This window comes from Cervus canadensis, chromosome 26 (genome assembly GCF_019320065.1).
Source record: "Cervus canadensis isolate Bull #8, Minnesota chromosome 26, ASM1932006v1, whole genome shotgun sequence".
NCBI lineage: Eukaryota > Metazoa > Chordata > Mammalia > Artiodactyla > Cervidae > Cervus > Cervus canadensis.
The window spans coordinates 46,808,091-46,822,201 of NC_057411.1; the positions used below are offsets into that span (position 1 = coordinate 46,808,091).

The 14,111-nt window shown below is 46.2% G+C and overlaps 1 protein-coding gene across 10 annotated transcripts in view; it reads right to left on the reverse strand.

Annotated features, from left to right (window-relative positions):
- The window catches only part of PROM1 (prominin 1), a 113,579-nt gene that overhangs the window by 14,923 nt on the left and 84,545 nt on the right, over nucleotides 1-14,111 (reverse strand). For all 10 annotated transcript variants that reach the window (XM_043448277.1, XM_043448279.1, XM_043448273.1 and 7 more), the window contains 4 exons: nucleotides 13,037-13,189; nucleotides 7,995-8,118; nucleotides 5,837-5,940; nucleotides 638-722 (listed from right to left, as the gene is read on the reverse strand). In XM_043448277.1, coding sequence (XP_043304212.1) covers nucleotides 638-722; nucleotides 5,837-5,940; nucleotides 7,995-8,118; nucleotides 13,037-13,189 — 466 coding nt within the window. The remainder of the gene's footprint in view (nucleotides 1-637; nucleotides 723-5,836; nucleotides 5,941-7,994; nucleotides 8,119-13,036; nucleotides 13,190-14,111) is intronic.

Consider the following 14,111-nt stretch of genomic DNA (forward strand, 5'->3'; position numbering starts at 1 on the left):
AGAGTCAATGCCCTGGGAAGCAAGTAGGGTTTGTGCCTCCAGGGACTCCGACATTCAGCAAGCTAAACTCTTTCCCCATGAAGGGTCTGCGGGGAGAACCCTGGAGATGCTTTTGTTCCATTCAGAGGAGAAACTCATGTCTCAGAAAGTCAGCTGGTCAGGGGTGACACCAAGGTCTTGGAATTAAATAGACGTGAGGGTTGCACAGCCTTGCAAATGTACTAAAATCACTTCAAATCGGCTCATTTTATCTAATGTGGAATCCACCTCAAAAGAGAAAACGGGGACCACTGAATTTGGTAAAGAAATATGTCGATTTCCTGACTGGTCCTAATTACTCACCTCTGTTGGAGAAGGAAATGGCAACCCACTCCAGTACTCTTGCCTGAAAAATCCCACGGATGGAGGAGCCTGGTGGGCTATAGTCCATGAGGTCGCAAAGAGTCAGACACGACTGAGCGACTTCACTTTCTTTCTTACTATAGTTCCTTTTAGAGAAGGAAATGGCAACCCACTCCAGTGCTCTTGCCGGGAGAATCCCATGGACAGAGGGGCCTGGTGGGCTACAGTCTATGGGGTTGCAAAGAGTTGGACACAACTAAGCAACTAACACACACATACACACGCACACACTCACCTTTGTAATGTTGAGCTCTTCACTGACATTGTAGATGTGGTCGAGCTTAAGTGTTGCATAAAGGCCTTTATTTTCTTTGCAGTCACTGAGGGAAGAAACAGAGAAATCAGGATGCAAAAGGGCAGTTGTGGCTACCTCTGTCCGCTTCGAAGGATGGAGAAAAAGGTCAAACGTTCATCTTTGTTTAATCTGTGAATATGAACATGACATGGCAGCTGGGTGTCAATGCAATAAGCTGCCACCAGTGTCCCCAGGAATCCCCCGGGGGGCCCACCATTCCTGACGCCTTTCTCTCTTCTCCTTAATGTCCCACGTTTGGAACAGATACAAGGTGAAAGGTGAAAGTGAAGTCACTCAGTCATGTCTGACTCTGCCACTTCATGGACTATAGCCCACCGGGCTTCTCTGTCCATGGGATTTTCCAGGCAAGAGTACTGGAGTGGGCTGCCATTGCCTTCTCCAGGGGATCTTCCCAACCCAGGGATCAAACCCAGGTCTCCCGCATTGCAGGCAGACGCCTTACTCTCTGAGCGACCAGGGAAGCCCACAAGAGGACAGGTAAATACTACAGCCTAGTGCTCCAAGTGACAACAAAGTTTACAAATTGGGAAGACACAAACTCTAACCCGAAAAGAACAACACACATCAGAGAGATGCGTGTTACCAAGCGTTATCCTTATTAAAAGATTTAATAAATATTTAGTAGAAGATTCTATCGGGCTTCCGTGGTGGCTCAGTGGTAAAGAATCCACCTGCCAATGCAGGAGACATGGGTCCGATCCCTGATCTGGGAGGATTCAACATGCCATGGGCCAACTAAGCCCATGAGCCACAACTATTGAACCTGTGCTCCAGAGCTTGGGAGCCACAGCTACTGAGCCCTCGTGCCCTAGAGCCTGTGTTCTGCAACAAGAGAAGCCACTGCAATGAGACGCTCGTGCAAGGCAGCTAGAGTATACCCCTGCTCACCACAGCTATAGAAAGGCCTGCTCACCAACTAAGAACCAGCACAGCCAAAAGTAAATATATATATATAAAACTTTATCCACTGACTTCCTGGCAGTCCAATGGCTAAGACTCTGCACTCCCAATGCAAGGGTCCTGGGTTTGATCCCTGGTCAGGGAACTAGATATCACATGAAGCAACTAACAGTTTATGTGCTACAATTACAAATCCTGTGGGCTGCAATTAAGGGCCCAGTGAAGCCAAATAAATAAATAAATTTGTTGTTAGTCAGTTGCTAAGTCATGTCCCACTCACTGCCAACCCATGAACTGCAGCCCACCAGGCTCCCCTGTACTTCACTATCTCCTGGGTTTGCTCACATTCATGTCCATTGAGCTGGTGACGCTATGTAAACATCTCATTATCTGTCACCCCCTTCTCCTCCTGCCTTCAATCTTTCCCAGCATCAGGGTCTTTTCCAATGAGTCGGCTCTTTATATCAAGTGGCCAAAGTATTGGAGCTTCAGCTTCAGTGTCAGTTCTTCTAATAAATATTCAGGGTTGATTTCCTTTTGGATTAACTGGTTTGATCTCCCTGCTGTCCAAGGGACTCTCAGGAGTCTTCTCCAGCACCTCAATTCGAAAGCATCATTTCTTTCATGCTTAAACTTATGATCCAACTCTCACATCCATACATGATTATTGGAAAAACCACAGCTTTGGCTAAACAGACATGTCATGTCTCTGCTTTTTAATACGGTATCTAGGTGTGTCATAGAATTCCTTTCAAAGAGTAAGCGTCTTTTAGTATCATGGCTGCAGTCACCATCTGCAGTGATTTTGGAGCCCAAGACAGTAAAACCTGTCACTGCTTCCACTTTTCCCCCATGTACGTGCCATGAAGTGATGGACTGGATGCTATGATCTTAGTTTTTTGAATGCTGAGTCTCAAGCCAGCTTTTTCACTCTCCTCTTTCACCTTCATCAAGAGGCTCCTTAGTTCCTCCTTACTCTCTGCTATTAGAGTGGTATCATCTGCATATCTGAGGTTGTTAAATATTTAAAAAAATACTCTATCAAGCCCCCTCCTGACCATCTCCCTCCACATTTCCAGGGTTGAGCTCTACCTACTAAATCTAAGGTTGGACTAAGGGTAGGAGACAGGGACGGGCTGACAAACATCCACTTTGGCTGTAAACCTAACTTGGCCTCACCTCTCCTAACTTCTCTGAAACGTGGCAAATGCCTTCTCCAGCGAGCTCAGCAGGGTGGCCACACCCTTGCACATCCTTGCCACCCAGATGACCTCGTCCTGGGTGCTGCTTCCTTCTGCAGAGTCCTCGAGGGACGCCTGGGAGAAGAACTTCCCAGAATTCTGGGAGGGGTGACGCTCCTCTGCGGGGAACCCCAGGCAGGCTGGCGTTGGTGATACACTGACCACCAGAGGAAGGAACAGGGAGTTCAGCCGGAGACAGAATCCCAAAGAGCTGGCACATGACGCTGAGAAGCTTGGCTTCCTTCTCTCAAGCCTGGTGAGGGTTTCATTCATTGCATTCATTGGAGGGCACAGAGACTCCAATGGACTGAAAGTGTCTTCCTAAAACACTGTTTGAGAAGGCTCCTATGACCCTCTGGGCAAAGCAGAAGACCACAAGTGACCAGCAAGTCTGCCATGGGGGCCGCGTGCCAGGAGGATGGACCCCTGTGCTATTTACTCTCTGTCTAGTTCCCTGGAAGTGAGGGTAGCTGGTGATACTCAGCTGACTATGATCATCCTACTGAAGCGACAGGAAGTGGACCACGTGGTCACAGAGGCCCTGGGATTGGAGCCGGGCCTGGGGCCCAGGCGGCCTGATTCACAGCCTGGTCCTCAGGCTACACCACTATCAGCCCCTGAGAGACTCGACCTGATAAGAGATGTTTGCATATGGAGGGCTGGGGAAGTCTTTCCGGCTTCTGCAAGACCTAACTCAAAATTTTTTTTTTAAATTAATTAATTTATTTATTTATTTTTGTCATACATCGATATGAATCAGCCATAGATTTACACGTATTCCCCATCCCGATCCCCTCTCCCACCTCCCTCTCCACCCGATTCCTCTGGGTCTTCCCAGTGCACCAGGCCCGAGCACTTGTCTCATGCATCCCACCTGGGCTGGTGATCTGTTTCACCATAGATAATATACATGCTGTTCTTTTCACAACATCCCACCCTCACCTTCTCCCACAGAGTTCAAAAGTCTGTTCTGTACTTCTGTGTCTCTTTTTCTGTTTTGCATATAGGGTTATCGTTACCATCTTTCTAAATTCCATATATATGTGTTAGTATGCTGTAATGTTCTTTCTCTTTCTGGCTTACTTCACTCTGTATGATGGGCTCCAGTTTCATCTATCTCATTAAGAACTGGTTCAAATGAATTTTTTAACGGCTGAGTAATATTCCATGGTGTATATGTACCACAGCTTCCTTATCCATTCATCTGCTGATGGGCATCTAGGTTGCTTCCATGTCTGCTATTATAAACAGTGCTGTGATGAACATTGGGGTGCACGTGTTCTTTCAGATCTGGTTTTCCTCAGTGTGTATGCCCAGAAGTGGGATTGCTGGGTCATATGGCAGTTCTATTTCCAGTTTTTTAAGAAATCTCCACACTGTTTTCCATAGCGGCTGTACTAGTTTGCATTCCCACCAACAGTGTAAGAGGGTTCCCTTTTCTCCACACCCTCTCCAGCATTTATTGCTTGTAGACTTTTGGATAGCAGCCATCCTGACTGGCGTGTAATGGTACCTCATTGTGGTTTTGATTTGCATTTCTCTAACCGTGTTCATGGATTGGAAGAATCAATATTGTCAAAATGGCTATTCTACCTAAAGCAATCTATAGATTCAATGCAATCCCTATCAAGTTACCAACGGTATTTTTCACAGAACTAGACCAAAGAATTTCACAATTTGTATGGAAATACAAAAAACCTCGAATAGCCAAAGTAATCTTGAGAAAGAAGAATGGAACTGGAGGAATCAACCTGCCTGACTTCAGACTCTACTACAAAGCCTAACTCAAATTTTATGCTAACTAAAACAGATTGCTTGTGGCCTGTCAAAGAGACATTTGTAGGTCAGCTTACATACAATGAAATTATGAAAGAAAAGGGTGCACTGACCAGGAGAATGTACCCATCAAAATAAAGATTAAATGTTTCCCTCCCTGGGACATCAATGCTGGTCCTTCCTTGGTGATAAGACTGCCCTTCAGGTGCCAAGGCCATGCTGACTCACCGTATATACACTGAACAGTTTTGTTTTTTGAAATCTTTAATGCATGTACCCCTGACTTTAATGTTACTTGTCCTGACAGGATATAAAACTGTGCCCAAAGACAGTTTTTGGAACAACTCCTCAGAGCTGTCTGAGAGGCTGTCTCCCTGGCTAGAGTCCTCAGTTTGGCTCACATAAAACTCTTTCCTATTCCTATTAAAGACTGCATATTTCTGTTCTTTGCTTTTTTTCTGCTGTCCCACAAGGCTTGTGGGATCTTAGTTCCTGAGCAAAGGATGAACCTGGGCTCTGGCAGTGGAAGGATTAAGTCCTAACCACTGGACCTCCAGGGAAATCCCATGCTTATCATTTCCACTGACAGACTCATCCAGTGAACTCTAAATTGTTATACAGCGTTTACCTGGGGTCAGGGTGGTTCTCAAACAAGAGTTTTCCCAGGGTCCCATGAATGTATTTTAGGGTCACCTCTACCAATGAGAAGGAAATGGCAACCCACTCCAGTGTTCTTGCCTGGAGAATCCTGTGGACGGAGGAGCCTGGTGGGCTGTGCTGTCCATGGGGTCGCAGAGTCGGACACAACTGAAGTGACTTAGCACGCATGCATGCGTTGGAGAAGGCAATGGCAACCCACTCCAGTGTTCTTGCCTGGAGAATCCCAGGGACACAGGAGCATGGTGGGCTGCCGTCTATGGGGTCGCACAGAATCGGACACAACTGAAGCGACTTAGCAGCAGCAGCTACCAATGAGTTTTAGTGATAAAGACAGAGTGACCTGGGATGCACCATCCTAAGTCCTAGAGGGTTTTCCGGGGAAGAATGCCTTTTTGGTCTTACTGCTGAGACCAGAGACTGGCTTACGTCTGAAATTGGAAAGTTGACCATTCAAATGAAAGACATGCTGAGAGCAAAATTCTCACTGTAAAATCACAACATTCTAAGTAGCAAAAAAAATGCATAATGCAATTATTCATACCTGTAAACTTGTTCAAAAGTGAGATTAATATCTGGTTTGTTAAGTACTAAGCCAGAGAGATAGTATTCCCAATCCTCATTTAGTAAATATGGAGTGTCCAAAATCTAGAAGAAATTTAAAGACAGTTTTACACTAACATACATGCATATAATTAAATGAATATTCTGTTAAACATATAATGTTTGGGATATTTTTATTTATATCATGATTTACTTCATGATTTTCAACTTTAAACTAGAAAATAAAAGTGTGATTGGAATAGACAGATCACTGGGTAGAAACCACAGGAATTATTAAAAGTATGTTTTTGAGAGGAACATTTAAGCAAAATAAAGATTAGACATGGCTGAAGAATAATTTGATTCGGAATATCTAACAGAAAGCCATGAAGCAGTAGACTCAGCTCTTCACTCTTTCGCCCTAGACAAATGGAGTTAAATCAGGCACATTCTTCAGCTTCATATTATGTAATTTTAAGATGGGCTAATGAGTACATGGGAGAAGGCAATGGCACCCCACTCCAGTACTCTTGCCTGGAAAATCCCATGGACCGAGGAGCCTGGTAGGCTGCAGTCCATGGGGTCGCTAAGAGTCAGACACGACTGAGCGACTTCACTTTCACTTTTCACTTTCATGCATTGGAGAAGGAAATGGCAACCCACTCCAGTGTTCTTGCCTGGAGAATCCCAGGGACGGAGGAGCCTGGTGGGCTGCCGTCTATGGGGTCGCACAGAGTCGGACACGACTGAAGCGACTTAGCAGCAGCAATGAGTACATGACTGTATACATACTTGAGTGTAAATGGGAAATACCCTCATTTTTCAAAATATTCTCCTCTACTTTTAAAGAATTCCTTTTTAACAACTTAACGTAGAATAAAAGATGATGAAGTTGGGCTTGATGCATTAATTTTTTTATCAAGAGGCCACACGGAGATCGTGTGACAAACTGATGCTCCCAACTGAATTTTCCTGAACCAAGTGAGAAATTAAAAAACCTCCACAACAACTGGTTTATCTTAGGAGTCCCTCACCTGATTTTATAACATATATGAGGTAGACAAATAGGTACAATGAAACAGGAAAGTGGAAACACATTTTTAAAATCAGAATAGGGAGAAAAACACTGGGAAGTCAAAATGAGAAGACAGACCTGTAGATCAAAACGTCTTCGTTAGTTAATGAAGCTAAACTTGGATATGGTGCCCTAAAACCTGAAGTAGTTGGCTGCAGAGGGAGAAAGTGAAGTTCAAATTTAATTCCCAACTACCTCATCAGATTTCCACCAGGGACAACCCTCCACCACGAGGTGCGCCATTCAGCAGTCCCCTTCACGTCAACGTTTTTTGAAGATTTATTTATTGGCTGCATCCGGTCTTATTGCAGCATGTGGACTCTCTAGGCGTGGCTTGCGGGCTCATCACGAAGGCTTAGTTGCCCACGGGCGGTGGGATGTTAGTTCCTCCACCAGGGATCGAACCTGAGTCCCCTGCATTGCCAGGTGGATTCTTAGCCACTGGAACACCAGGGAAGCAGGGAAGTCCCCTCTTTCATTGCAAATTTAGGGCCCTTCCACCATCTGTGTGGACAACTGTTATCTGGGAAGTTCTTTGAAACATCAGAAACCTCTTGAGGTATGGTAGGAACCTGGAAAATTTATCCTCTGATAATCCACATTTGGGAACTACTTCTGAGAAGAACTGTATTCTCCCCGAATATGACAACCAGCGTTGATGAGTAAGCCTTAACTCCTGGGACCGATTTCACTGACATTAAAAAAAGAATACAGTTGACCTTTCAACAAGGGTTTGACCTGCAAGGATTCACTTATACGTGAATTTTTTTCAGCACTAAATAATACAGTGCCACGTGGTCTGAGGTTGGTAGAATCCGAGGAAGGGTATATGGAGCAACCATGTGGAGAGAAGGCTGAATATAAGTTGAATGCCCAGAGGATCGTCACCCCCAATACCCTGGTGTTCAAGGGTCACCTGTACGGCCGTATTTTTTTTTTTTTTTGCTCTGACAGATGGAATCTCAACCTACTGAATACAAATCAGGTGCTCACCTTTTTACTCTTGAAGAAACCCACTAGGTTTGGGGGGAGCATAAAAGCTTTGGCTCAAGCCCTGTGTAATGGACACACAATCCATATTTACCTGGAAGAACTTCTTGTTTCTGTAAGGCTCACAGACCAGATTTTCCAAATTTCCACCAGTGACAAAAGTCAGCACCACGATGGTCATGACTATCCAAGAAAAGAAGAAACTGAATCCAACCCCACTGGAAACACAAACAAACAAACAGGAAAAAAAAAAAAGTTAATTCTACAGGCAGTTATTCACTATTACCAGAACTTACTCATTCTACCTATTCCACGTATAAAATGACCTGGGACGTCAGCTTTCGGCAGGTTAACCCGGGTTCAGCCTACCCAGGGATGCAGACAGGAAGTGCAAGGAACACCTTAAGGGGATACTGGGCCCTGGGCCCCTGGCCTGCCTGCAGCCCAGCACCGCGGCGCAGATGTGGACCTGGGGTCACCTGAGGGAGCCAAGGCTGTCCAGTGAGTAAGGAGGCTGTAAGTTAGTGTCCCTGGAAAATGCTGATAGGACAGCTGATAGGACAGAAATCCTATCAGCAAACAAAGGACGCTGTAGCCATTGGCCGTCCCATTACACCCGCCCCAACGGTGAGCCCTGCGGGGCTCAGCATAGAAACAGGATGCCCACCCCCCCCCCATCTAGCCATCACCCGCTGCAGCCACCCCGAAAGGCCGCCCCCTGAGGAGACTCAGGAGGACAAAGCATAGGACCCGGGCCCCCGGATAGCTGAGGTGCTCGTTGCAGGAATGTCAGTGAGCCCAGACCATGTGGCTTTCTTTTTTTTTTTTTTTAAGAGATGAATCTGTAGACATGCCGCCTGCATTGTAATTTTATTTTTAATCTGTAGAATGTTGTGCTAGTTTCAGATGTACCACAGCAAAGTAAATCAGTTGTACCTATACATAGGTCCACTGTCTTTTTTTTTAGATTCTTCTCCCATATAGGCCATTACAGAAGACTGAGTCGAGTTCCCTGTGCTATACAGCAGGTCTTATTAATTATCTATTTTATATACCCTAGGGTGTGTGTCTATCCCAATCTCCCAGTTTATCCCACCACGCTTTACTCCCTGGTAACCATACGTTTGTTTAGTCCATTCGTGACTCTATTGCTGTTTTACAAATAAAAGTTCATTTGTACCCTGTTTTGTTAGATTCCACATAGGAGCAACATCACATAACATACTGAGTGAAGTAACTCAGACCCAGAGAGACCAATCCCACGTGGTTTTCTTTAATTAGCACTAATCTTCTGAGGCTCTGAGGGCCAGGTCTTTGTCGGAAAAACTCCTCTGTATCCTGGCTCCTCCCTCACTTCTTCAGAGCAGTTCCCTCAGAGCGACTTGAGGCTGTGTCCTGGCCTTCAGTCCTCAGTTTTGTCCACCAACTACAACAGAATTCCCAGCTTTTAGGGGGTACGTTTTTTTTTTTCCCCCTCAGTTGACAGCAGGAAATGTACTCTGGGGTGTCTGAAAGCGGCAGATGTATTCAGATATTCAGAGGGATGCCGACAGAGAAGTGCTGTGAGGGAAAGCCCAAGATGGTGGGCAGGGGCATCCAGCGGGGAAGCCTGGAGGATCCCGGGAGGGAAGGCCAGTGAAGGTCTTTAAGCACGGGAGGAACATGCCCCGACTTCCCTCTGCAAAAACAAGCCCTCTTGGCCGCGTGTGAAGGGTGGATGGACAGGTGCCCACAGTGGAGGCTGTCAGGGAGCTGGCTGTTTCTGGCCCCGGATGGGGACCTGTTGCAGCTGGGAGTGGTGGAGTGGAATCAAGGGTGAAAGAGGGCTGAGCCGGGAGGAAGACACGGGAGGATATGGTGAAGCTCATGCGCTGGCGATGAGGGAAGGGAATAGAAAGGATGCACCAGGGCCCGTCAGCAGCAAGGACAGAGCAGGGGAGAAGATGGACTTTTACAAGGTCCTGTTTTCCGGGAGATGTGGCGGAGGAGATGCTGTGCAGATGCAGTCTGGGGTTTGGAGCACAGAGGCCTGGGGTACAGACCTACTTTAGGGAGTCAGTGGCTTAGAAATGATGACTGATCCTTGGGGCGGCGGGGGAAGGCACAGGCAAGCCTAGGACTGACTGGGCCTGGGGGCACCTCACCATTTGAGCAAGAAGTGGTGGAAAGACAGTCAGCAACGGGGACCAAGGTGGAGGCTCAGGAGGATGGGAAGGAAACCAGGAGGGTGTGAGGTCACTGGGAGTTAAGGAGTGTTTGCAGAAGGAGGGACAGCTGTTCTGTCGCTGCTGTGACATTCGAGGAGGACTCAGAGAAGTCCACTGGGCTGGAGACGCAGAGGTCACTGCTGATCTGACAGTGACAGGCGAGGAATCACGGTGGCTCGGGCTGGGCAGGAGGCGGGACACCAGGAAACGGGCAGCAGACGCAGGTCTTTATTTCAAGACGTCTGTGCAGAGAGGGGCGTTAGAGGGAAGGATGGGGTGTCTGCAGGGGTATTGTTCTCATTTCTAAAGAGGGGAGAGCCCCGTGTTGTGGCCAATAGACGTTCACCACTGTACCCCACTCAGCCCCTACAATGCTCCCCAGAGCCTCCGAAGACACAGGATCACAGAGAAGCCAGGACTCCTCCTTTCAGATCTTTTCACTCGGATCCTCCTGGGAGGCAAGGACTCTTGCTTGGTTGTTAGAGACACCATGCTCTCTACTGGACAGCATCAACCACTTTCAAAGAGCAGGTGGTGTTTTGGTTTGAAGTTGAACTAAACATACTCTTTCTCATTTCTACAAGCAAGTCAGTGATTAGAAGGAAGAAACAGCATTCTAGCTTGATGAGTCCATCCAGTTGTTGACCAGATGTCTCAAAAGATGCAGCATTCTGCCAAGCATAGCAAAGTATGCCATGCTGAGGGGTGGGCTTCGATGGGACAAAAAAAAAATTGCAGAAGCCCTCAGGGTGCAGGCCACCCAGAATGCATCTGACAGCAATTGATAGCTACCAGCCTTTCCCCTACTGCTGAGATGGGTCCTATGGCTCCCAAGTCATAGGTTTACATGTGACTCTAACATTTAGAGATTCCTTAACCTGAGACATGAGTATTACATCCAAACTGAAGTGGCTCTCAGCCTCCCATCAGTTTGCTCATGACTCTGTTTTATTTTAATTTTTTGAAGCTAGATATCACATTTTTTTGCTTTCATTTCCACCAAAAAGTAGAATAGACTTTTATGAAAGCTGGACCTTTTCAGAGCAATTTATTTCCTTCCTTCAATAATTAAAAAAATGTATCAACAACATGTAAATCCACCATGAAAATACTGATAAAATAGCCAAGTGATAGGACTATTAAATTTTGAACATTAAATTAATCTTCTGTCTATAGCTATGGACATTTAAACAAAAGGCCGGGCAAATACATTCTTCCTTGCCAGCTTAATTCCTGAAATTTAGGCATGTGAGCAAGAAGGCTTTTCCATGGGTGGAACTCTGTCCAGCTTTGTCCAATTCTGGCAGACTCCCATGTCATTAGCTTTTAAGGTTATTTTTAAAACTTCACTTAAAAAAAAAAAACAACTCACAAATGAACCTAATGGAAAGACTCACAGATGTAGAGAAAGACTGGAGCTTGCTCGGGGAGGGGGTAGGGCAGGGAGAGTGATGGGCTGGGAGTTTGGGGTCAGCGGATACAAATTATGCCATTTAGGATGGATAAACAACAAGGTCCTACTGTATACACAGGGAACTATTATTTAATATCTTGGTGATGGTTTATAGGAATAAATAAAATAGGAATAAATAAAAAGGAATGTACACATGTGAGTCACTTCACTGTACAGCAGAAATTAACACACATGGTAAATCAACTATGCTTCAGTAAAACAAAAACTCATGTGCCTGTATTCATGTGAATAAAGGCTTGTATTACAGTGAAGCTTGAAGCTTTATGGAAATGGCCTCAACTTTAGAGTCACAGTTCATAAGTAGCCAGATTATTATAGTGACCCAAAGTTTAAAAAAGCAAATTAATGCATGTCACTATAGACACAAGTAAAGAAATGGCTGTGGTTTTGGTTCCCTATGACCCAAAATACTTCTTCTAAATCTTAACCCTCCCCTGGATCCTCATCACCACCACCCCCAACTCATTCCCAGGAGTTTTGGAAAAGAGAATATCACACAGCTTCCTCTCTGGGGAAGCACTCCAAGCTTTTACCCCTGGTCACTGGTTTACATTTCTGGCTCCACCTCCACTTCCATCCAGCACATACCCCCTCTGCTTTGTTATAACCTAGTAAACGGTTTTCTTTACAAAAATAGGAACTTGGATACGAATCTAACTGAAACAGGGATAACTGCTCCAGTCTGCGTCACATTGAACACTTGCTGGTACCTCGTATCTGATCCCATCACTAATACAGGCTACCTGTCTAACTCCCAAGGGTGCTGGCTCCACAATCCCTGTTCTAAATCGAGTCTCTAGAGCTTCAGAGTGAACAGTGTCTGATATCAGGTCAATCTTCAGAAAGTATCGAATAGTATGGGTTGGTAGATAGATTGACAGACAGACAGACAGATAGATGCTGTTGTTTTTTAGTTGCTAAGGCGTGTCTGAGTCTTTTCGACCCCGTGGACTGTAGCCCGACAGGCTCCTCTGCTCATGGAACGTCCCGGGTAAGAATACTGGAGTGGGTTGCCATTTTCTTCTCCAGCGGATCTCCCCAACCCAGGGATCAAACCTGCGTCTCCTGCTTTGGCAGGCGGATTCTTTACCATTGAGCCACCAGGGAAGCTCAGAGAGATAGACAGATACGGGGGAAAATAATGAGAATTAAGAAAGCAAACTTGGAAATAACTTCCTGATAGCTGCTTTAAGGAGGAGCCTACTATACTCACATAGATATACTTATAAACATGCATTTTAAGCTTGTCTCTCAAAGTGTCACTGACCTAGAGTTTCCTTGATTTTTATGCTTAATGGAATTTCCCAAACCAATGAAAGCATAATCACATCAGGTCTCCCCGGTCGGTCACAGGAACCCAGAGTGTTTGGCCCGGAGGCCACCGGGTCCCTGTCATACCATGGTCCCCACCCTGTGTTTCCACCCTTCACAGACCAAGGAAGGGCCGGGACTCACACCATGAGGAGGACGCCCCCGGTGTTCGAGACGCAGCCTCGGTTGGTTGGGGTGGCATTCTGGTCATAGCCCAACGTGCCACACAGCAAGCCCAGGAGGTAAAAAATCAAGATGAGGGTCAGCAAGCAGCAGATGGTCAAGCAAACGAGCCACCTGGTGGAGCAAACACAGAGCAGGCACACGTGAGTGGTGACGTCATCACAACACAGGCGTGCTGGACCCGGGCTGGAGGGGTCCACGTTACCCTTGGCAATCAAACATCAGAGTCCTGCTAATTCCTCAGAGGGAGAGCGTGCTGTGAAAAGACCCCTTTCCAGCCCGAGTCCTCCAACCCAACCAAATCAACATTTATCCTGGTTTCAAAGAGCTCTCAAAGGTCATGGGATTATCGCTTCTTTTCCTTCACTTTAATTCATGGGGCCCAGAAGCAGGGTTGACTCAGCCTCTCCGAGGCAACTGACAACCATGCCCCTTAAGGCTTTTCAGTTCTCTGAAGGTTCCGGATGCTACAAGTGTGGATAATCAGGGTGTTAGAGAAAAGGGTAAGTGATGGTTGGAACGCTGCGTATTCAGATAGTTATTGAGGGTGGACCCAGGACAAGCCAAGCTTAACACTGATTTACTTCCCCCACCAAACACAACCATGCCCCTTAAGGCTTTTCAGTTCTCTCAAGGTTCCCGAGGCTGCAAGTGCTTATTACAAGGAGGATGAGATTCAGACAAATCGTGATAGACAACAGATAAGAAGTTGGGACTGGTTCCCCTGGTCTTTTATCTAAAATGTTTTGTGATTTGAGGAATACGAGGGACGGGGGTGGGGAGTAACCTGTGTTCCTTGCTGAGGCAGGTACCTTCTACTTGACGAGTGCACTGACTCTTTTAGAAATTTTCACATCAAGTGAGAACAGTGCATGCTCAGTCGTATCCAACTCTTTGTGACCCCATGGACTGTAGCCTGCCAGACTCCTCTGCCCATGGGATTCTCCAGGCAAAGATACTGGAGAGGGGTGCCATTTCCTACTCTATGGGATCTTCCTGACCCAGGTATCCAACCCGAGTTTCCTGCATCTCCTAC